The 21,865-nt window shown below is 29.3% G+C and overlaps 2 protein-coding genes and 1 long non-coding RNA gene across 9 annotated transcripts in view; 2 read left to right on the top strand and 1 right to left on the bottom strand.

Annotated features, from left to right (window-relative positions):
* The window catches only part of LOC143193042 (uncharacterized), a 51,565-nt gene extending 41,738 nt beyond the window's left edge, over positions 1 to 9,827 (top strand). For 2 of the 3 annotated variants that reach the window (XR_013004934.1, XM_076398975.1), the window contains 2 exons: positions 979 to 1,349; positions 1,578 to 2,292. Coding sequence is in view for 2 of the 3 variants with exons in the window: in XM_076398975.1 (XP_076255090.1) it covers positions 979 to 1,349; positions 1,578 to 1,834 (628 nt within the window). In the remaining variant the exon portion in view is untranslated. Of the gene's footprint in view, positions 1 to 978; positions 1,350 to 1,577; positions 2,293 to 8,662; positions 9,033 to 9,245 lie in introns of those variants that run through there. The other variant, XM_076398974.1, reaches the window with a different exon arrangement.
* LOC143193038 (breast cancer anti-estrogen resistance protein 3 homolog) overlaps positions 1 to 21,865 on the bottom strand; it is a 262,731-nt gene that overhangs the window by 167,161 nt on the left and 73,705 nt on the right. The window contains exon 2 of one of the 5 annotated variants that reach the window (XM_076398962.1): positions 17,932 to 18,095. The exons of 3 other annotated variants lie outside the window; for them this stretch is intronic. In XM_076398962.1, the coding sequence (XP_076255077.1) occupies positions 17,932 to 17,977 (46 nt within the window). In that variant the 5' untranslated portion in view covers positions 17,978 to 18,095. Of the gene's footprint in view, positions 1 to 12,768; positions 12,824 to 17,931; positions 18,096 to 21,865 lie in introns of those variants that run through there. One more of the 5 variants, XM_076398963.1, reaches the window with a different exon arrangement.
* Positions 3,382 to 7,130, top strand: LOC143193044 (uncharacterized). The gene is made up of 3 exons (XR_013004935.1): positions 3,382 to 3,476; positions 6,233 to 6,653; positions 6,925 to 7,130. It is a non-coding gene; the product is annotated as an uncharacterized LOC143193044 (long non-coding RNA).

Raw genomic sequence — 21,865 nt, 5'->3', positions numbered from 1 at the left:
ATATATCAATGATACAATATCATCATATTGGGTACATCACAAAAATGATTAAATACTCTAGGTTATTAAGCAAAAGTTGGCTGCTTATATTACTTGATGTAGATTTTCTAATTTTTAATCCCATTAATAGTTTTATGATAAAGTCACTATTAATATATAACTACATGAATAATATTTAAGATTGAAAATCGTTTTTTAAATAAAATTTTTATTTATATATTATTTGCAGGACACGAATAACTTATTATAATAATTCATAATTTTATCATCATCCCATATTGAATAACTCATTCATATTTGTCAGGGAAGAAGTCAGGTAAGCCGTTATTAATTGCATTGCATATTTGAAGGATTTCTTGATATTCATAATTTTTCTCCATATTACTCTGTATACACTGGTCTAAAACTGCATAATCCTGACAAATGAAGCTAGGAAACAATTATCGTTCAGTCAAAGTTCGAGAAATAGACACAATTTGTAATTTGTGATTCTCATTGTGCAGAAATCCAATATTATTTTCTTTCTTGATCAATTAGGGATTTTAATAAATCGTCTCCATGAATGTTGTTTTAAAATAAATTAGGCTGGTATCAATTAAAAGGGAACAAGTTTGAATAAATGGGGTTTTCCATAAAGGCGAGTTCATTTAGAAATAGATTGAAATATGCTTGAACCTTTTTAAGTTATAAAGTCTATTCTTTGTTTAATTAGAAAATGCCCTTAACAGAAATAAAAATTAACCAATACTCTAAATAAAAAGTTAATAACCTAGAATTCACTGTTATGAATTCAACTTTATAAGAAAGTGCATATTAAAAATACAATGCATACAATTAACGATACGATTAGAACTGATTAATACCTAATATTAATATATTCATAATTAACAAGATTGTTTGTTAGAAGTTTCCTGTTGTGTGTCCCTAGAAGAAGTATATTCAGGTTCAGGTTTTTGTAAAATGTAATTGTGTTTTTAGGGTTTTGAGCATGTCCCGGTTACGCCCATTTACGCCAGAGGAAGTCATATTCGTAGAAGCTCTATTGGAAAAGAATAAAGACATATTAAACACAACGATAGGGGACTTTGAAATGAGGAAGAGAGAGAATGAATGCTGGATAAATATTGAAAAGGAATTTAACTCATTCAGTGACTTGCCTAGAAGTATCTCGATGCTAAAAAAGAAATGTCGTAAAATTAAGAATAACGAACCCCTTCTCTCGGAAGAGAGTCTGAGATCGAAGCAAAAAACAAGGAATTTCAAGAAGAATATGTTAGCCTCGGTTGTGACTGGACCTCATAATGATACGATATCGCGCCCAAGTGATTTTGACGAAGAAGATGATTTTGGTAAGTCAACGAACGTATCTTAATAAGTTGAAAATCATTTTACAAATTACCAAGTTGAACTCAAGTTTTCATTAACTTGCTTTCTGAAACCGAAAAATCTGCAGTAAATTTTGTGATGTATTACTAACTATTGTTAACCGCTCAGCTACAATATATTGATAAGATTGATTCAAATATCTTATATCTATAAGAATACAGTATTATTAATGGTATTTAATTAACTTGCAGAAACATCGAAGTTGTTAAAATTGGTAACAATCAGGAAGGAATTGGAAATAAGACGCGAGTTAGACATACCGCTGACCAACAATGAACGTCCAAGTTCAGAAAACTCTGAACCAAATAGCAGCCAAGAGAATCCACAACAAATAGATAACAAGGAAGAAGAAGTGATCAAATTAATGAGAGAAAAACAACAAATGGAATTAGCGCTGACTAAGAAAAAGTCAGGCAATATAATAGATATAGAGAGATTGATTGCTTGAAAACTAAAATAAGTGAACAATGTCTAAAACGAAACTTTCTTGACTTACAAAAAGAACGGCTTTTGAAGAACTTGGAATGACGCTGTAATACAATGACTATAATTTGAAATTTACAAGTTCCTCTGTTTATTAAATTCATTGTTTTCATTTTTTCGACTATCGGTTAATCTTTTTTTTCGTGTTAGTTAATATATGAAATTAATTTATTATAGGTTTTATATGTTTTACAAACTACAACTTGTTCGAAATTTTTTTTGTTCAATATTTTTGTACAATTTTCGTTCCTTTAAATATACTATTGGATTACCGAAAATTTATGCCGTTATGCAACTGCTCTAACTATGTATCAATTATTCAATTCAATTCTTTTATTACAATTTTAACAATATGCTGTAACAACGAAATATTTATTACATAAAAGGATATGACAATATCAGGATAATACAATATTATCTAAATAGTTTGAAGTTTTCTGTAGTGAAAAATAAGCCTTTACTTATAAAAATTGTATTCCTCGACTAGATGCATTGTAACGTTAGAATTCGTTCACATTAATTAATTGATTTTACAAAATGTGGCATAGGGACTCGACATATCGACTATTTTACTGTCAACTACTTTCAGTGGCTGTTTTCGATCCAATTGATTCGACTACTATTTACTATCGACAGTTTCAGTCACTATTTCTGTTTCGATTAGTTCTATATGAACTTGAATATAAAGTGCCGAATGTATCCTTACATAAATGTATATTTAATATATACGCTTTTATTTTTGGTTTGTGCTATGCTGAAACTAAAACCCTAACACTCAATAGATGCGTGTATAAATTTGACATCTGTCGGATCGTTAGTTTGTGAATTATAGCATTTTGAGTGAAGCAACTTTTGTAATTGTGAACGTTTTTGTGTGATTGTTTTTTAAGGGAAAAATACAATTAAAGCAAAAACTTGACTTGATGTCGAATTTCCGGACACTACCCCAGTGGACGCCCAAAAGTGGTTGATACTGACGAAAACATTAAGAATATCCACAAAATGATTTTGGCCGCAAATTGAAATTGGATGAAATAGCAGACACTAAAGATATCAACTGAACGTGTATATCATATCATTCACGAATATTTGGGTATGAGAAAGCTCGGTGCGAAGCGGGTGCCGCGAACATTTTAGTAAGGACACGATAGTAATCTTACTCGTTTTATATATTCATTTTCACTAGCATTAAAATGTTTGGAAACAATTAGATAATTCAAAAAGGGAGGCGATAAAATATATACATTGCAATGCATTACAGTTAAATCTCAAGTAATTTTTAGACTAATACTCCCAAGTAAATAGTAGAAATTAAAAAATTTAAGGCATTTTTCATTGTGATCTTCATTATCTTTACGAGAATACACACAAATGGAGTGGATACTAGTCTTTTTCAGCTGTGCTTGAAACAGGCTTTTCAGAAATTTCAATTCGTTTCGATAACATTACAAAGGCCTTTATATTTGTTTCCCTGCAAAATTTCAAATTTCTGTTCCTATTTCTTTTTCATTTCGATCTTTGTTTACAAAAATTACTCAGAAGATATACAACAAATATCAATATTCTACAACAAACTATTATGAATTAACTCTTGAAAATTTACAGAAGTTGCAATTAATGTAAAATTTCTGTTCCTATTTCTTTTTCATTTCACAAGAATAAAATTCACATCTGTATGCGAAACTCCAAAGCTTTCTACAATTTGGTAACAGAATCTTATGCTTGGCCTAAATTATAGATAGTAATTCACCGTTTAAGAGAAATCTGTTTCCTTTTTGTCATTTTGTGTGCTTATATTGTAAATATTACATGCGAATTAAAAAACACCCTGAACTGTAAACTAAAACCAAAATTATTGTATTTCCAAATTACGAGCGGAGATATTTAAAATGACTGATAATGCAGATAAATTCGAATTTCAAAAAAATCCTTTTGGTTTGACATTTCGTAAAACAGACAGCGAACTGAAATCTCGTTTCTAAAGAGAAAATCCTAAATGTGGAATCTAGAGCTACCATATATATGAAGCGTAAAAAGGCTGCGATTCTGTGACGTATTAAACAACAGTGAATGATTGAAATTTTGAAATGTTAAAGCACAACATGAAGGATAAAAAGCTCTGAGGATAGTTAATAAAATGCAATTATTAGAAATAGATTAAGAATCACGAAAAATATCTATATTAAGAAAAACGAGTATTTACAAGAGTGATGAAATGAGTCGGAATATAAGCATACTCGTACTCATGCATAATTAATGATAACATACAACTAAGGAGAGGTACATGTTTGTTAGGCATGAGGAGAATATTTTGCAGGACAAGAATATTGACGGCAAAATTTTTCGCTGGTCATAACAGTGTTATAAAATTCAGTACCAAAAATATTCTCTAGATCGCCATTCTTAGTTTATGAAGCCGAATAAAATATAAAATTCCTGAAATGCACAAATTAATGACAAAAACATCAGTAGAATTTTTAAATTATGTCTTATAACTGACAGTATTACCAGCTTAGTGATTATATCAAACATTTGAAATTTAATTTTATATGTAATTATTAGCAGGCGTACCCGAAAGTCGTTACTAGTTTCTTTTCGAAAAAAAAAACATAATTTTCAAGGAAAAATATAAATTTAATTATTTAAAGTATTTACCATTCGATACTAAACATCTTTCTATCCCAAAGTAAAATTTCAAGAAAAAACAAAAAAAAGTTTAACTTTAGTATGCTTTTCAAGCTGTGGCAACACTGTATGCTACACTACCTGCAGTTAGACGTAAAATGCAAACAAATTGAAGAATTATATTTTTTCTTTTTATTATAATTGTTTCATTTAGTTGTAAAAAAAAACTGTCTTATTTTTTATTAAGAGTTATAATAAAGCTTAATTTCTTGATATTATAATTATCTATATTTAACTATTACAGTTATACGACATGAACATATTATTGCCTTTTTAAAAGATGTTTGGAAAACACCATGAATCAAGAACCTTATATATTATATTGGATGGGTATATACTTATATTTACTGCTCTTGCGAAAGCTCTTTTTGTTTACGTTTAATTATATTGTATCACCTACCGAGTTTATTTGTGACCATAAACCATTCTCAAAATGACCTAAACACATACACACAATAGTATTAAAGTCGGTCCAACCCTTTAATCCTAAAGGTTCAATTACAGACATACAGACAGACGTATTATACACACAAATATTGTGAAAGTATAAGAAAGTTGAACATAAAATATACTCAAATAAAACAATTATGAATTATGTTTCGATGTTAGATTGAAGATGTTATTAAGTATTATATAAGAAATTTATTTATTTTTCATTTACAGGACAGGAATAACTATAGGTATAATTCTTAATTTTATCAAATTTTTATAGACAATAACTCATTTATATTTGTCAGGGAAGAAATCAAATAAATTACTAATTATTCATGCATATTTGAAATATTTCTAAATATTCACAATTTTTCTTAAACATATTGTGTGTACGCTGGTCTATAATTGCATATTCCTAACAAAACAAGGCAAGAATAATTTACGCTCAGTCAAAGTTGGAGATATAGGCACAATATGTAATTCAATGTGCAGAAATCCAATATTGTCTCCTTTCTTGAATTAAAGATTTTAGTAAATTGTTAGGTTGACTTCAATCAGAAGAGGTTATGTTTGTATAACTGGGTTTTCCTTAAAGGTAGTCAATGTTGAAACAGATTGAAACATGTTTGAACATGTTAAAGTTATAAAGGATATTCTCTTAATAAGAAAGTGAATATTAAAAATACAATAAGACTCCATAATATATTAAAATATCAGATTGCCGTCTCTACTGTTTATTTAATTGATGTCAATAATGAAGTGAACAAATTAAACACAATAGAATATGTAAAACAAACAATATCAATGAAATTGAGTATGCATTATGAACTTACGTTCCTCAGGAAAGTGTTTAAATATTCTATTTAGATTACTAAGCAAAATTAGCATAATCTGGTAACTGCTGTGTAATACCCCATAATAATACTTTAATTAAAGCTTTAAAAATAATGTCTAGTTTTTGTCGTTGTTGCTTCAATGAAAATTATATTACCCTTTAAAATATATTTCCTTTTAAGTATGTTGTAATATGGGTTTTTTACCTGTTTTTTCTTCTCTAGTTTTTATACTCCTAAAAATGTTCATGGCAATACTGTAAAAAATTAATACAGCTGGATAGTGACTCATCAAGGATCTTCTCTTCCATCGTGCGAAATTCTGACTGTCCCCGTTAGTCCTTTGACTTTGTACATGATTTATGTTGCTAATTGTCATTAACCATTACGAATTAACTCTTGAAAATTTACAGAAGTTGCAATTAATGTAAAATTTCTGTTCCTATTTCTTTTTCATTTCGATCTTTGTCTACAAAAATTACTCAGAAGATATACAACAAATATCAATATTCTACAACAAACTATTATGAATTAACTCTTGAAAATTTACAGAAGTTGTAAGTAATGTAAAAGTTCTGTTCCTATTTCTTTTTCGTTTCGATCTTTGTCTACAAAAATTACTCAGAAGACATACAACAAATATCAATATTCTACAACAAACTATTATGAATTAACTCTTGAAAATTTACAGAAGTTGTAATTAATGAAAAAGTTCTGTTCCTATTTCTTTTTCGTTTCGATCTTTGTCTACAAAAATTACTCAGAAGACATACAACAATATCAATATTCTACAACAAACTATTATGAATTAACTCTTGAAAATTTACAGAAATTGTAATTAATGAAAAAATTCTGTTCCTATTTTTTTTTCGTTTCGATCTTTGTCTACAAAAATTACTCAGAAGACATACAACGATATCAATATTCTACAACAAACTATTATGAATTAACTCTCGAAAATTTACAGAAGTTGTAATTAATGAAAAAATTCTGTTCCTATTTCTTTTTCGTTTCGATCTTTGTCTACAAAAATTACTCAGAAGACATACAACGATATCAATATTCTACAACAAACTATTATGAATTAACTCTCGAAAATTTACAGAAGTTGCAATTAATGTAAAATTTCTGTTCCTATTTCTTTTTCATTTCGATCTTTGTTTACAAAAATTAGTCTGAAAACACGCAACAAATATAAATATTCTACAAACACTTAGAAACAATAAATTGAGAGAAAAATAGCAAAAATATTTAATAACAGATGAAGGAGTAATGTCTGGAACTAACACAGTTCTCTTTCGTAGGATAATTGTTTACTTTACGGGGTCTTCAAATTTTTAATACTATAATGTCATATTTTTTCCAAGCAAGATGCTAATTCATTATCATCTTCGAACATGTTGCCAAACCATATTGCATATGATACCTTATATCTTTTCGGCGATATCTTTTTCAATATAAGCCTGAAAAATATTATTTTACTTTTTTGCAGAATCTTGATAATGGAAGATTAACATACATATAAACACTTAGTTTATACTAACAAAGTTAAAACTGTGATTGCAGTGAGGTACAAATATTCAGAAGTATGCAGTAAGTACAAAAGTTCGTACTTTGTACTCATTCATATTTGAACCTTCTTCGCGCATATTCTAAATCTCTACTAAAACCTTCTTAAGTGATGTGTAATCTAAATTGAATATTTTTTTAATTATTACATATTAGTATCATATTAATATATATTAATATTATATTAATATATATTAATATTATATTAATATATATTAATATTATATTAATATATATTAATATTATATTAATATATATTAATATTATATTAATATATATTAATATTATATTAATATATATTAATATTATATTAATATATATTAATATTATATTAATATATATTAATATTAAATATATGTTAATATTTTATAAATATATTTTTTAATTGATATAATAATATTTTTAATAATATATCCTATACAAATAGAAAAATATAAATGAAAAATCTCCTAGTTAAACTGGCATATAGTTTTAAGATCTATTATTTCTACAAACATAACTGGAGAAACAGAGATATAGTAAAAAGGGTACAGATGGATGGTCAGTATTGCTGGACGAATGATAATTTAATTTACAAATGTTCAAATTTAACATAAAGGCAATTTTCCAGCCTTATTGACGTTGTATGCCGCTCGAATTTATCTACTGTCACTGTTAATTCAAGTATATTGTTTCTTGTCATAATAAGAGTTTCTTTGATTAAAAAAAAACTTATTTTTTATTAAGAGGTGCAATAAAGGTTTATTTCTTTATTATATCCCCTAATAAAAAATTACAAAGAAGAGTTTTTTAGAAACCCTAAGTAAATATAATTTATGTCCACTTGATGTTCATTAATTTCTGTAATTTATTTAAAGACGATTATAGATACAATGAAACAAAATTTAGGACAAAAATATTGAAAATAAAAACTTTTAATCTTCTTGTTAAACATGGGGTACAATAAACAAATAAAGTTATTTAATTAATTTATTACCTCAGATGCCTTTATATCTACTGTCGATATCGTTTTTCTGTCAGTTGCTCAATCTACAGCTCTAACAGTAAGCTTGAAAGTAGGAGTGTGATCTAGTTGATTTAAGAATTTTTTAAACTATATAAAATTTAAGCTAGTTATAAGTGCACCTAGTTGAATAGAACAAGTGAACTAGTATGTATTATCTAACATATATTTTTAGTACAGTATAAGATTTGTTTAAAAGTTTTTGTTGAAAGTTTAAACATTAATTGTATATATAGGTTCAGGTTCTTGATAAAATCAATTGTGATTGCAGTTTCTGATGATGTTTCGGTTACAATCATTTAAGCCAGAGGAGGTCGGATTCTTAGAAACTCTTGTAGAAAAGCATAAGGACATTTTAAATACAAAGGGACGGAATCATGAAATGAAGAGGAAAAGGGCAGAATGCTGGATACATATTAGAGATGAATTTAATTCATTTAGTAGCATGCCAAGAAGTATCGCCATGCTGAAGAAGAAATATGATAAAATTAAAACAAAAAAGCGCATCCTCTCAGGAGAGAGCCTGGGATCGACGAAGAAGACAACAAATTTCAAGAACAATGTGTTAGCCTCGGTAACGATTGAACCCCTTAGTGATATGATATCGTACCCTAGTGATTTTGACGACGAAGATGATTTTGGTAAGTCAACAAACGTATCTTAATAAGCTGAAATTCACTTTATAAATTATCAAACTAAACTCAAGTTTTTCTCAACTCTCTTCTTCTTGCATAATCATTTACAATTTTTTGTATTTGCAAATGGGCTCAGCTACAATGTATTGATAAGGTTGATTCAAATATCTTATATCTATTAGAATAAAGTATTATTAATGGTATTTTATCATCTTGCAGAAACGTCGAAGTTGTTAAAATTGGTAAGAGTGGAAATAATTCCGCCACCGACTCCAACTATCAGAAAGGAACTGGAAATAAGTCGCGAGTTAGTCATACCGCTAACCAACCTACAACTTATCAATGAACAGACAAGTTCAGGAAATCCCGATCCCAATACTAGCCAAGCAAATCCGCAACAAACAGATAACCAGGAAGAATCTATCAAAATAATGCGAGAAAAACATCAAATGGAAATAGCGATTATGAAGGAAAGGTCTAACAATATAATACAACGTATTAACAAGGAGATTGATTACATGGAAACTAAAATAAAGCAGCAACGTTTGAAACGAAGCTTACTTGAGTTACAAAAAAAACAACTTATGAAAAACTTGGAAATAATACAACGACTATAATTTGAAATCTACATGTTCCTCTGTATTTTAAATTCCTTGATTTCATTTTTTCAACTGTCGATTTTATTTGTTTCACCAACTACTACGAAACTACGAAAGTTTTTTGTGAAATGTTTGTAAAAATTATATTATCATATTACGGAAAACTTATGCTTTTACACAGAAGCTTTATTTTTGTATTAATCGTAGCTCTTTTATTACAATTATAATAAAAATCTGTATCGACGAAGTATTTATTACTTTAAAGAATATTAATAAAATATTATCTAAGATATTTGAAGTTTTCCTTAGTGAAAAATAGACCTTTAAATATTGTACTACTTGACTAAATATACTGCGACATTCAAATGCGTTGACATTAATTAATATATTTTAAAAATATGGCATAAGCATACAATTATTAGTAAGCAAATAGATGGATCCAATGCTAATGGAAACTATCGACTGTTTCACTGTCAACTACTTACAGTACTACTTTCTTACAGCTACTACTTTCATTTTCCCTGGCGGATTTTACGCTCTTGCGTAGGACAATCACAAACATAAATACGACCATGCCCCAACAGGATTCGAACCCGCGGCTATCGCAACAGTAGGAGGACCGTTCAGTCGCCTTTACAACTGCATCACCAAACCGGCTATTTTTAATTTAAAATGCCGTTGAAGCAACTTTCCACACATAAACACATTTCAGCTCCCCTTGGCTTCAATTCCTACGGGATAAAATATCTTTTCGGCTTTTAGATAATTATCATGTTCTTTAAGCAATTGAAAATTGTTTGTTGAGTGACTCTCAATAATTTTGCATATTCTTCTTGCGGTTTACATGGATCATTACCGACTGATACGTTCTAATCTTTGTCTTTTTTTATTTTAAAATTTTATTAACACTTGAGGGTGTTATTTGTCTTCGGCGTCAATACCACCACTTTTAGAACGTCAAAACCTCTATTCACATGTTAAACTCGATGGAGAATTGTTGCCATAAGTTTCACAGAAGGTATAAATTCAAACAACTTCAACGCACTGTCCGATACGATTTAATACACTTTAACATCATCTGTTGTAAATTTTTTAATTTAATTACACATAAGACGATAATATTACTTGATTTAAATATTATTACTTTTAAATCTCAAGTAATCCTTAGACTAACATTTTTAACTGTCATTTTGGTCTCGTCAAAAATTGTCACCGTTATTTTTAATTGTATACAAATTCTACTCATTTTTTTGTTAACTTATTTAAGTACTTGGAGTCCAGTGTCCTCCATTAACTTTGTAAGTATTCCCATAACTGGAGTGGGTATTTAATTAATTGCTTTACACTACATTATACTCTTGACGTGAAACTCCGACCTTTTCAGCAAAACACAAACCAGAACAAAAGCTACGAAGGCGATTAATAAAAAGCAATGGTTAAAAAAAGAATAAAAATAAGGAAAAACGTTTATATACGTTTACATACATATATATATATATATATATATATATATATATATATATATATATATATATATATGTGTTTATATACTATTCATGCTCTTCATTTAAATGTTGGTGATTACGTACAACTAATGAAAGGTACGTATTTGTTATAAAGGACTATAAAGAATATTGGCGTTTTCTGCTTATCATAACAATGGAATAAAATTTGATACCAAAAAAATTCTGTAGGTCACTGTTAACAAAGCCCAAAGTTCCTGAAATGTACAAGCAAAAAAATCAGCTGAATTTTTAAATACGTTGTTTTTAAAAGTGTTTTATAATTAGCAATATTAAGAGTTTAGGGACTACATGAAATATTTAAAAGTTCATTTTATATGTAATGAATACTTGATTAAAAAACTTGATTATTTTTCTTGATTAGCTTCACTAAACATATTAATTATATTTATTATTTTCTTATTGGCACATTCTTGTACAATCTGGTTCCACTTACCAAAAGTGGTGAAATTACTGCTAATGACATTTGTTTTATACAACTTATCAAAATGATTATGTAAATGGCAAATCTGATGTTATTTTGCAATTTTTGCTGCAATAATGTCTAACTCGAAAACAATAACCAGCTGTTGGTGTCGCGTGATTCGGACAATATTTGGTTCATATCTTTTTTGCAGACGTTCCATGATGAAAGCAGATTTTGACATAATATTTACCGAATTATACAGTAGGATAAAATATAAGCGTTCGAGAAGTCTGGAACTCCTCTCCTCGACATGTACCTTCTGAGATAAACTAAAGCTTCTGTAGCTTGGCTACTTCTGTTTAATATTTGAATCATATTTGGCATTTCGTTCTTTTATATCTTTTATTCTAGCTATTAGAACTATTTGCTCTAACTGTACTCCGTCAGGATTTGTAATCGAAGACGGCAGTCAGTTTTCAATTATTTATTTTTTTCTTTATTAATTCTACAGTCACATGACTGCAATGTGAACTCTGTTGTCATCAGCATAAGATAAAATCAAACATAAGGCCAAACAAATATAATGTGTATGTAGTATGAGTTATATAATATGTATTAACATTTAATTACAACTGAGTTATGAGCATAAAATAATTTCTTGTTTTATTTGTTTTGAAAGGTATTAAACGTATTAGAAAGCCACATAAAAGCCGTTTGTTTAATCCGATATATACAAGAGATATATACTAATGAAATGTTACAATGCATTCTACTATAAATGTTTAATGATGCAATTAACATTTCAGCGTCCTGCAATTGAATAAAAAACCGTAAAACTTAAAGATCGAACGTTTGAGAGATAGAAGACATTGAAGTAAACAACGATCTAGGCAATAGTTAAGGTTGAATTGAGTCCGATGCGAATATATGTGAAACGATTAGAAATAAGTTGCCGATCAGGCTGTTAGACTATCAATAGAAATAAATTTACTCTAGTGCTATTTTAACGAAACATAATTTTTTATGTTATGTTATACGTTTTTTAATGTTAAACAAGTCGTCACTGCGTCATACAATAGACGCATTTTATATTCCGGAATATCGGAACAAAGTTTTATAATTAAAATAATATTTATTAAGACGAGTAGAGATATCGCACTGGATTTACTGTTTCAAAAAGTTTCGTCTTATTTTTTGAACTCTGTAATACATACCATTTTTGCTGATCATTTGGATTGTATTACACTATATGAAAAATAACTAATTTTTCGTTGCACATTACGTTTCGCAAATACATAGATATATGTATATTCTATAAGGTATACATACAACTACCATACTATTAGTTTTCTTATCACAGCGATAATCATGCATGCATATGACTTCATGGTTTTGATATTAGCACACAGACTACAAATTCTACATCGAATATTTGTTTAGCTTATCTTTAGTAGAAATATACTGACGTAACATATCTAACACAACGGTGCTTAATAATAAAGTAGTTTAATAGATTAGAGAGGGTATGCATAGAAAGTTGTGGTACAAAGAGTGACTATTTGGTTTGGGTTTTCAATTCATCGTAAAATAAAAATTATAATAGCGTTATGGTAAAAACTAAGCTACCATAACATAAATATTTTTGCTACTATGCGATTTAAACTTTGACCAACATTTTATTCAACAACAAACGAGGTTCTTTTATTTAGATAAAATTACCACGATTAGCAACTGTGCATAATTTTTTTGTGCTTTTTTAGGGAGCAATTGATGAAACAATGTGCTATAACATTATTATTATAAGAAATTTTACAAGTGCACCATGATGCTTAATTATTTGAAGTATGCACATGGTTAAAAGTTCGGGGGATCGAAATCTGATGAATAAGCTGGTGTATTCAAGAATTCGTACCTTAATTTACTAGTTTTTTACTTCCCCTTTTTAATTTCGTCTCTTCACACTGATATCTATATCTAATTAGCCCTAGAGTTCGTGCTGTTCCCAGTATTTCATCATTACACATATACAAAAATCCCTTGCGTCTAAAATGCCTCGAAACGTTACTGAAAGAGTCGCATTCGACTATGTCTTAACCCCATTAACAAAACATGTGGTAAACATGTACACATTTTTCTGAAGTAAAAACAAATCGTTTAAAATGTTGTTAAGATTGCAGTGCCTAAGATTTTTCAACATTTTTCTCGTATTGTCCAAAATCAATATCCCAATTCATATCAATAATTGTCAAAAAATTCGTACCACCGCATTCACCGCGCTCACCAAGTGAGAAATGCTAAAAATATATCGATATTTTTGGCCGATATATAGATATTTTTTAAAACATTCCGAAGAAAGATCGATGTTTTCGACTTTCTAAAATTATATCGTTAAAAATATCAATTTTTTAATATTGAAATATACTGATATTTTTTATTCTCTGATATATTTTATTCTCGAAATGTTTAAAAATCTTGATATATCGATATTTTTCGACATATGAGGAAGCCGTTGATACATTCAAAAATCTGTTGAGTATACTTCAACCAGAGCGTAAAAAGTATTACGAATATTGTTTCAAACATATAGATGTATAATGATCAAAATGAAAAATACTTGAAATTATAAATAGCAACCCCCGTGGAATAATTTTTAAATTTTTGTTGAATTAGTTCATGATACTCAATTATTCTTGTTAGAAAATACAGTTTTTTTCCGCACAGGAAGGAAACTGCAAAAAATGATGAACACCAATTAATTATACGGATGAAATTCAGCTCACATATGTTGTTCTTGCATATATGTTTAAATATGTAACCTTGTTTCGCCATGACGTCTAAATCCATATCCTATTACAAATTTTATTTCATTGTTCTACTGTGGAATGAAACTGTACTTAGTTTATTAACGTTAATTAATATTTAAATTTTAATTATTTAAATATTTATGACGGAAGTACATTATTAAGGGTGTTAATATCTCCTTAAAATAGATAATCATAGATAATATAATTATTCTGAACAAATAAATGGTGTGTTGGGGAAAAAGTAATTTGCTTTTTTTTCAAAACAAATTTATTCATATAAATTTTAAACACTAATCAATAATATATGTGCCGTTTTAGTGTATGACCTTTTTCCTCCTTTTTAATAAAGCTAAATCTTCTGAAATTTCTGGCCGAAAGTTTTGCATCAAGATTTATCCCTAAGTACATATCCCTAGCGTTATTACTGTAAGAGATAATAGTGTTATGTATATTTATTGGATATGAACGGTGTGGTTGATTACATTAAAATGTGTGATGATCTTTGTGATAACTTAAATCTAGGTATATAACTAGGAGGACCTATCGGCACTTTCTCAGTCTGGTGAAATAATGTTTATACATGTCACTGCGGAATTGTTTAATATATGCACCTCACAAAACAACACTACACAAGGTCAGATGGTTTGATTCTTTTGAGTCTGTGTCCTGTTCTGGTGGTATCCAAAAGCTGAAATATTTCAATATTCTCATGAGAATGGAATCTTTTCCCAAAGCTCGATGTAGTTAAGCAGTCCTATAGTATTTGGGTGCGCCCACAATACCTCTCAGGACTTTGTTCTGAAAAATTTGTATTTTATTTATGTTACTCTTTGCAGAGCATTCCGATGATTGAACTCCGTATGTCCGTATGGGTTTCAATATTTCCTTATATAATAGCAATTTATTATGTACTGATAATTGTGGTTTTCTTCCAATTAGCCAGTACATTTTCCTATATTTCAATTCCAATTGTTTTCTTTTCTTCTTTATATGTTCCTTCCAACGCAGTTTTGCATCAAGATTCATTCCGAGATATTTAGCGTTGTTGCTATATGGAATGATAGTATTATTTAATGTTATTGGTGCTTGTACGGTCTGTTTATAGGCGAACTGCACGTGCACAGATTTACCTTCATTAATTCTTATTTTCCAAGCTTGTGTCCAATTATTTATATTATCACTTGCCTGTTGTAATTTTCGTGAGGCTTCTTCACTATTGTTTTCGACAGCTATAATGGCAGTATCATCAGCAAATGTAGTCATTGTAATATTCTCCATTTATAGTATATAACAAGTGTAGAGTAGATAAAGCATTGGTCCCAGTACATTTCCTTGTGGTACACCCGCTTTAGCTTCTTTTACTGTAGGACTCTAAACATTTCTTTTAGTGTTTGACTCTAAACATTCTGGTTGTAATGTACAATTTTAATAGTTCGGTGTGTTGTTTTGGTAGCAGATTCTGTGGTTTATGAACAAGGCCTTCATGCTAGACCTTATAGTAGGCCTGTGCTACATCTAAGAATATAGCTAACTTTCGTAGGCTTTTTCAATAACATCTGTTATTCTGTGGACCTGGTCAATTGTTGAGTGCTTGGTAATAAACTCAAACTGGTGTGTTGGTATTAGTTTTTTTCACTCTATGATCGGTTTTATTCTTTTCAACAGGAGTTTTTCAAAAACTTTAGATATTACTGGCAGCAGTGATATAGGTCTATAGGCTTTGATATCTTTTGGTGACTTCCCAGGTTTTGGGATCATTATAATTTCCGCCATCTTCCAAATACTTGGGACATGTTTTAATCTAAATGCTGTATTGCTCAAGATGGTGTGCCTTATAATTCCCTTTCTTGGTAGTTTTTGCAATAATTTTCCTGTTATTAAATCGTAGCCTGGTGATTTTCTGGGTTTAATGTCAGTTTTAATAACTTTGGTTAGCTCTTTCGACGTGACTAATTCAATCATCGAATTGTCAGCTTCTATCTCCGGGAAATTATGTTCAGTATTAGTTTCGTTTGGTTTGAAAGTCCTTTCTAGATATTCAGGAAATGCTTCATTGTCTCTTACTCAATGGTGATTGTCACGTGCCCAATTTCCATATAGGTCTCTTATAGGTGGACTGTATAGACAGCAGCGCTTTATATATTTTGTGGCTTTTCAGAGTGAGTAATCAGTTTCTTTATCTGTTAATCTGTTCTATGAAATTTCTCATATATTCATTTATGGTTTTGTTTTTAATTTCCAGTATTTCCCTTTTCAGTTTTTGGGTTACATTGTTTAAACTGTTTTCAGTTGTTCTGTTTGAAAGATGAAATAAAGCACATATAAAACCGAGAGATATACTCGATAATCTTTATGTCAATATCTTTAACGGCGGCTGTTAGGATTTAAGAAGGGAGAAGTCCAACTGAACAAGAGGATTAATTTATTTATGATGAATACTCTAGGACTAAAAATAATATTTAAGAAATCTACAACTTTCTTTCCTTTTAGTTGTCCCCAGGTACTTATTAATGTTATTTATATTTGTTACTGTTATGCTACTGTTATTTATATTTATTGGTATATGAACGGTGCTATAGGTGAACTCAATATGCAGTGATTTATCGTTTTGACTTTTATTTTCGATGCCCGAGTCTACTTGTTTGTATTATTACTTACAACCAGTTTTCTGGTTGCTTCTTCACTATTGTCTCTCATAGTATCACAGGGTCATCAGCAAATGTAAGAAACATAAGTCTACCTTACAGTATAGCTTACAGCCTGTCTTTATTTAACTTTAAACATTATGTCTGAGATCTACGAGTATAAAGTAGCATATTGCTTCGTTAACATCAGGTGAATTGTTGAATATTTGTTCATAAAACGAAACAAAAAAGCTTTAGAATTCATAATATCTTCAGAAAACATTCGGGACTTGCCTTCATAGGAATGTCACATTAATCAAGTTGGTGAGTTTAATAATTACCTTGGTATTTTCTTGGTATATATTCCAATATGATCTGGTTTAAGTCACAGCCAGGTGCTTTTCTTGGATTCAAACAGCTGTAATGAAATATTACTTTCGAATCTAAACACTTGACGAAAACTCGAACAGCCTTTGCAACAGTCTGTGAAACTTCATTCAGTTGGCCCACGGCCTTTTTATCACATTATTATTTTACATATGTTCTTTACCAGTCGATTAAAAATGACACGATTTCACTGTTAATTCATGCGGAAGCTAGGCATTGGGCTTTTTATAGGATCCAATATTATGTGAATAGTTTAAAACTGATCAAACCTATTCTTTCACTAGTTTTCGCTCTAAGCATTTATCACCACAAAACACCACACAACTGTCGATGAGCCTGCACTGCACTTCCGCTGTTTTGATGTAAGAAAAATGTATAATGAGAATTACCTTCTAGAATTTGAAATTTCAATCTGCCATTAGTTTTGATTGAGTAAACGAGTAATATGCTTATATATGAAGATATGCGAATTTTTAGACGTTAATAACGATATTGATTTTTCCCCAAACGTACATAGACAAAACATATTAAAAACAATAACTATTGTAAGAATATTACTTACTGTTCAAACTGCCTCTCTTCTTCAACTTGCTGGCGCTCTTACCCATTTTGTAATACAGACTCCTTTAGTTTAGTCAAGAAACGATTAAAATACACTCATCACTTCCAGCATCATTAACCCACATATCAGGACGTGTACCAAAAATTCGTTACAATTCCGGCTTCCTAAAATAATTTTATTTACAGGGGGATTTGCGATAACATTGATAAAATTCTGTTCTATTTGCGCCGTGCAATATTATGTCTTAAACATATTCAGAATAATAATGACTAACGTGGTTTCACCAGAATGTCTCACGTGAAGGGAATCTACTTATTACACTGTGTCATACCAGAAATAATTCATGTTTAACATCAGGTTGATCATGTTTAAACACTGTTAGAAGTAGTAATAATATTGAGGGACTCAACAAAATATTAATGAGACTGGGATATTTATTAACAAAAGCAACTACTACTAGATGAATTGAAAACTCTCGTTTTTGTTTTTGTGATCAGATATATACATTTTTGTAGTGATAATTATAATAATACCATGCATGCATTTGCTTAAATGAAATTAATTTGGAATAGATGAAAATAGATGCTAAATAACTTAGATATTATAGTGATATTTCATTAGTGTTAGCATCGTGCAAGCTGAACTGAAATCATCTAATAAGTGACTTCTAAGTCGCTCTTTAATATTATTAGCTGAATATATTCAAATGCTGAATTTTACCTACAATTTTAGTACTAACAGTTATTAATGAGACTGGGATATATATTAACAAAAGCAACTACTACTAGATGAATTGAAAACTCTCGTTTTTGTTTTTGTGATCAGATATATACATTTTTGTAGTGATAATTATATTAATATCATGCATGCATTTGTTTAAATGATATTGATATGGAATAGATGAAAGTAGATGCTAAATAACTTAGATATTATATTGATATTTCATTAGTGTTAGCAGCGTGCAAGCTGAACTGAAATCATCTAATAAGTGACTTCTAAGTCGCTCTTTAATATTATTAGCTGAATATATTCAAATGTTGAATTTTACCTACAATTTTAGTACTAACAGTTCTACTCATGTAACTTCTTTGTCTATCTTAATGTTAGTTCTCGAACTCTCAAAAGAAATCAGTTTGGTGTTTGGTGGCGTGATATGACGAGCATAAAGATTTCATTTATGTTACACAATACTGTAAAGACAGTCGTTAAAACAAAAGCCAAATTTCCGTCGAAATGATATAGCTTTCAGGTAAATTAAAAGTTTAGTTTTAAATTATACACGTTCTATAACTCATAATTGAACTAGTTTGGTTAAGCTGAACCGGTCATCAATTTCAGCTTCTCAAATGAAGTTGTATCAAGATATATAATAACCTTTTCAAGTAATAATTTTTAAATAAATAAAGCAGGTTTTGTTTAAATACGTACAATTAATTATGATATAATTGCATAATTAAACAAGTTGCGTTCAATATATTTCGTCGCAAAAAAACACCATTATAGAACAATAATTGGTCATTTTGATGTTCTCTTCGTTCAGATAGGTTTAAGACTATATAGAAATATAATAAAAGGATCGACAATTTTTTTTTAACAAAAGCAACTCGTTATAATTATGCTATGCTGCCTCTAATCCTCTGGCATCTGTTTGATTGAAGTTCAGAAATCGGTGGTATTATTAAAAATTATCCTAAATTATCACAAATTATTATCCTCCTTTACGGTCTCGTGAAAGAATTTTTGTAAGATACAAAGTTTAGTGCAGATTGATTAATCGCCATCAGTTGAAACTAAATACTTACAATCTTTTAATCTCAATTATACTGAATTACAGAGCTTTAAGTTATATATGGTCCATCCGAAGTATCTATAAAAATACGTCATCAGAATATTTAATGTATTGACTGTCGTAATCTGTAAAATCGTTTTAGAATTAAACAATATTTTTCTTCACATTTTATTCCAGTTAAGAACAGATACAATGCTGTCTGGTACTTTCGAACATGTAAACGAATGTCCGCAAAATTCTTCAAAATATTAGTTATAATAAATACAGGTAATAAATTGGTAAACGTTGTTTTAACGCTTTGCTTGTTTTGATAAATAATATCAAATCGCAGCTTATTATTACTCTGATAAAAAATAACCATGCCTGATAGAATAGATTGCGTCTCTAATAAGTTATTTCTAACTGGAACCAGATTGAGGGAACTGTTGTCACAAAATTCGTAGGTAAGCATTTTTGCTGTCAAATATCAAGTTGCTGCAGCTTTCATTAAAATATTTTAAGCTCTTAATTGTCTCTCTAATTATTTATTAAAATATCTCAAAGCATGAAAAATATCATCTCGGATTCACCGAAAAAAAAAAGGTTCTCATACGAAACGGGTGACGAATCAAGATCAGCTTCTTTTTAACTCCATCAGGGATCAAGTATATACAATGTATAAAAACAGTTAGTAGGTTATTCAATATTAACATTATTTAGTACAATATTTTCAGAGAAAACTGTATCGAGAGAATCCATAGATACCTTAGAGCTATTACACCAATTTGTAGTGTTTTGTAAACCAATTTCCTTTAAACATCTTATTGCCAAATAAAGCGCTGATTTTTTTCCATATGTGACTGTGTTTAGAGTGTATTCTTTGATTTCATTACTAGGATTCATTTTTCATAAAGTATATAATAAAATCAAGGACTACTTATTATTTCAATTTGTATATTTAGATGAGACATGGATATTTCAGAATGGGACATTGAGTTACTCATGGCAAGATGATACTAAAAATAGTGCTAAGACAATAAAAGTTGATGAAAAAAGATAAATATTGGAATAGGATTTGATTAGGTTTTAATTGTAATAACATATACATTTATTTGTGCTGGAAAAAGCAACGGTTCATAAGATCTTCGGTTTGGATGATCTCGATCAAGCACATTGAAGAAGAAACTGACAAAAAATGAAATTGTGAAAAAATGATTGATTGGAAATTAACAGCTTAATTAACCTTTCTGAATGTACGACTATGACTAAATGCTGACAATTTCCAAGACAGGGAGATTTTCAAATAAAAAATACAGTGATATCAATATAACTGGACAAAGAAACACCCATCGAAGGAAACAAGAACTAAACGTAAAAAAGTAAATATGATCTCTAATGAAAGTAAAATATATTAGTATGATATATAATTGTTAATTAGTTAGATTAGGCCTCCGGGAGGATATCACTACATAAAAAAACGCGCCTAGAACTTTACCTCATGGGTGGTGTGGAAAAGAGTTCAATGTAAATATAATAAAACAACTATAACCAAAAAATTATTGTGGCTGTATAATTAAATGTACTTTAAATTATTCGATAATATATGCATTATATGTACTATAATGTTAAAATAAACTATATATATTTGATAATATTTTTGTTTCATTATTTTATTTAAACAAGGATTTTGTTATATGCCATATCAACATTGCACCGCATTGACATCATAAATTGAGATAACGTAGGTTCACAGATACTTTGGATAGATTATATATTACGTCACGCGACTGGGACACTACTGATCATTGAAACACTCTCAGGGGGCGAGATCGGTTTTGCGTTTGATTTCGAGTGGTGATGAATGTTTATATTATTACGAGCTCCTCATTATTTTACAGTATTGTTTGTATACTAATTGATTCAACAAATTACCATTTCTTATTACTGAAATAATAACAGTTTTAAGACAATTAAATGTGTGTTTCTGTAACTGCACAGATCAAATCTGAGTTCAGGGTGTACGGTCATCAAATGAAGACTGAAGTAAAGTTATTGGAACATGATAATAAGGAAGCTTAGAAAACTACTCGATAGTCTCTATACTATGGGCATTATAGAAACAATGAGTAGAAACATTGCCAATTGGTGGAAGAAACACAATCAATA

This window comes from Rhynchophorus ferrugineus, unplaced genomic scaffold, assembly GCF_030347505.1.
Source record: "Rhynchophorus ferrugineus isolate W39M unplaced genomic scaffold, kcgeb_rfMv2 rfM3, whole genome shotgun sequence".
Taxonomy (NCBI): domain Eukaryota; kingdom Metazoa; phylum Arthropoda; class Insecta; order Coleoptera; family Curculionidae; genus Rhynchophorus; species Rhynchophorus ferrugineus.
Note: the sequence above shows the minus strand (reverse complement) of the source record. Positions and strands in the feature narration are given on the sequence as shown.